Source organism: Diospyros lotus, chromosome 12 (genome assembly GCF_014633365.1).
Source record: "Diospyros lotus cultivar Yz01 chromosome 12, ASM1463336v1, whole genome shotgun sequence".
Taxonomy (NCBI): Eukaryota; Viridiplantae; Streptophyta; class Magnoliopsida; order Ericales; family Ebenaceae; genus Diospyros; species Diospyros lotus.
Window position 1 is genome coordinate 35799614 of NC_068349.1, and position 2460 is coordinate 35802073.

At 47.3% G+C, this 2460-nt stretch overlaps 1 protein-coding gene across 1 annotated transcript; it reads left to right on the top strand.

The window, feature by feature from the left end:
- Positions 1–2460, top strand: LOC127786683 (uncharacterized). Its single transcript, XM_052314253.1, has one exon. The coding sequence runs from the start codon at positions 347–349 to the stop codon at positions 2243–2245; it is 1899 nt and encodes a 632-aa protein (XP_052170213.1). The 5' UTR covers positions 1–346; the 3' UTR covers positions 2246–2460.

Consider the following 2460-nt stretch of genomic DNA (forward strand, 5'->3'; position numbering starts at 1 on the left):
GGGAGTGTTGGAGAAATGTTCATAGAGAGAAACAAAAAACCTGGACAAGAAGTAGAAGGAGGACGACATAGGATAGAGAGATTGTGCATAAATGTTGGATATGATTGAGTCAGAGGGAAAGACAATCCATTTTTGCTTTCTTGGGGTTGGGTTTGAGTTTGCTTTGCTGACTCTAAGCACCCAGAAAGAACACACCACCGTCATCACAATCACTGTATAATAAAGCAAAGGAACCGAGAGAGAGAGAGAGAGAGAAGCAGAAGAAGAAGAAGAGAAGTTATTGTGTTGGGGTCGCTGTGGAGGAGAAGCTGAGCGAAGAAGAAGCTTGAGGGTTGTTGGGGATGCTATGAATCCGAGCACGAGCAAGGAAGAAGGCTTTTTTCAGATGATGAAGGACGAGGGTAGTGAATCGCAGCCCTCGATTCTGGATCACCAGCCCTTCGCGCTGCCTCCGATGCCGGATATGGTGCTTTTCCGGGACGAAGACGAGGAGGACTCGCTGAGTCAGACGTCGGACGAGGCCGACGGGCTTCGGTCGGTGGCGTTAGGGCCAGGGAACGGGGGCGTTTCGAGCGAGGGCAACGAGAGGCCTAGGGTTCACCAACTGGGGTACATTAACCCGGAACCCTACGTGTCGAGCCAATTCTACACGTTTAACAGGGAGTCTCACGGCCTGATGGTGCGGTGCATTGCGGAGGGGCGGCTCGCGACGGCCGACGAGATCCGGGCGGCGACGCCGATTCCGGTGCTGGAGAGCTGGCGGGCGGTGTGGAAGGACCGGAACGAGGACACGGCGTACCTGACGGCGTGGAAGCGCATCCAGGACAAGCTCAACATCCACGTCGACCCTCATGGTAACCAATTATTGTGCTTCAAGAACAATTTGAACCAATTCGTCTCGCACATTAATCAGTGGCAAGACATAGTCATGAGTTTTCATGGTGAGGCTGACTTGAAACACTTAGGGCTTAAGGAAACGGTAGAGAGAATTAAGCAAGTGTGGACTGTAGGTGCCAAATTTTATGGAATTCCTGAGCCGTTCATTAGGGCTTGTGTCACTGAATGCCCCGTGTGCTCTGACTCGATGGGGTCAGCGCAAAGGACGAAAAGGCGGCGGTTTGAGTACACAGAGTCCATTGATGTGCCAGCAAAGGATGTGCCGCGGAGGTTGCAACAGTTGGCAGCAAAGCATAAGGTTGTGTTATGCATAAGACAGAAGTATATTAGGTATAAACCATTTATGGCAGAAGTTAAGGACTATGCGTGTCACAGGGCAGGAGAGCCAGCCTCAAAGAAGTCAAAGATTTTAAAGAGGGAACCATATGCATCCAAGCGGTGTGGTTGTGGGTTTCGTATAAGGGCAATTGTGCCCATTGCTAATTATAATGAGAAAGACAAGACATTTGTGTATCAGGAAGAGGGCACAGCAGTATTTAAATTGTATGCGGTGCATTCGGGGCATGAACCTGGACCATTAGATGGTAATGCTCGGATCATGCACCGAGTGGTGGGACAAAAGGGGGGATATTTGATGGATCAGGAGATGGTATTTGGAACAAGCGAAGAAATGGATAACGAGGGTTTTGGGTTCATGGGAAAGGAGGTAGGGGATTTGCAGAATTCAGTTCTACAGCAAGTGCAGGAGTTGAGAAATGTGGTTGGGTCGCTTGAAAAAAGAATTGTTAGAATCCCGAGTGAGCAATTGGGTTCAGTCTCACAAGAATTGTCTGATGTTCTCAATAAAATTCGATCCATTGGAGAATATAGTTCAAAGTCAGTTGAATTGCTTTCTGAAAAGTTGAACTCAGATGATTTGTTCTTGGTAGAGAGTGATTTGGCAGATTGGGGTCATCATCACCATGAGAGGATATATATGGATGGCAAGGATGGGGAATTGATTGAAGAAGATGAGGACAGCTTTGGGCGAACCTTTGAGGATGTTGCACCATGGTATCACATGAGGACAGGGTGTAGGGATGAGAAGGATCTGCTGGGCACTACTTGCAAAACTGATAAGTGGCTGAAAAGCAATGAGTTTGATGAGAAGAGCATTCTTGACTGCGAGGATTCAAAACTAACCAAACGCATGAGGCATGAAGAGAACATAGTATCAGATGTAGGTCTTGCTGGTATGGCAGTTGACAGCTTTTATCCAGAAAATCCTAAATGGGATGACTCCCCTTGTGCATTGGACCCGGCAACAGATTGTACTGATAATGAATTCAAGCATGGGGGGACTGTGTAGGGTCTTATAGAGTTGGGCTAATCCACTCTAACCATAATAATCATGAACTTGTTAGGCGTATTCATTCAATGTTTCTAGCTGGCAGTGGGTTGTATAGTTATATATACAGAAGATTTGAGCCTCTGACATGCTTTTAGGTGTCCTTGCTGTATGTCGTTCTGTACAGGATAGCCATCGGGCTTCTTTGCATATATGTTCTCATTTAAGTTTTATCA

Bases quoted from the DNA above. Each gene is read 5' to 3' on its own strand.
- LOC127786683 (XM_052314253.1), top strand. From the start codon at position 347: ATGAATCCGAGCACGAGCAAGGAAGAAGGCTTTTTTCAGATGATGAAG.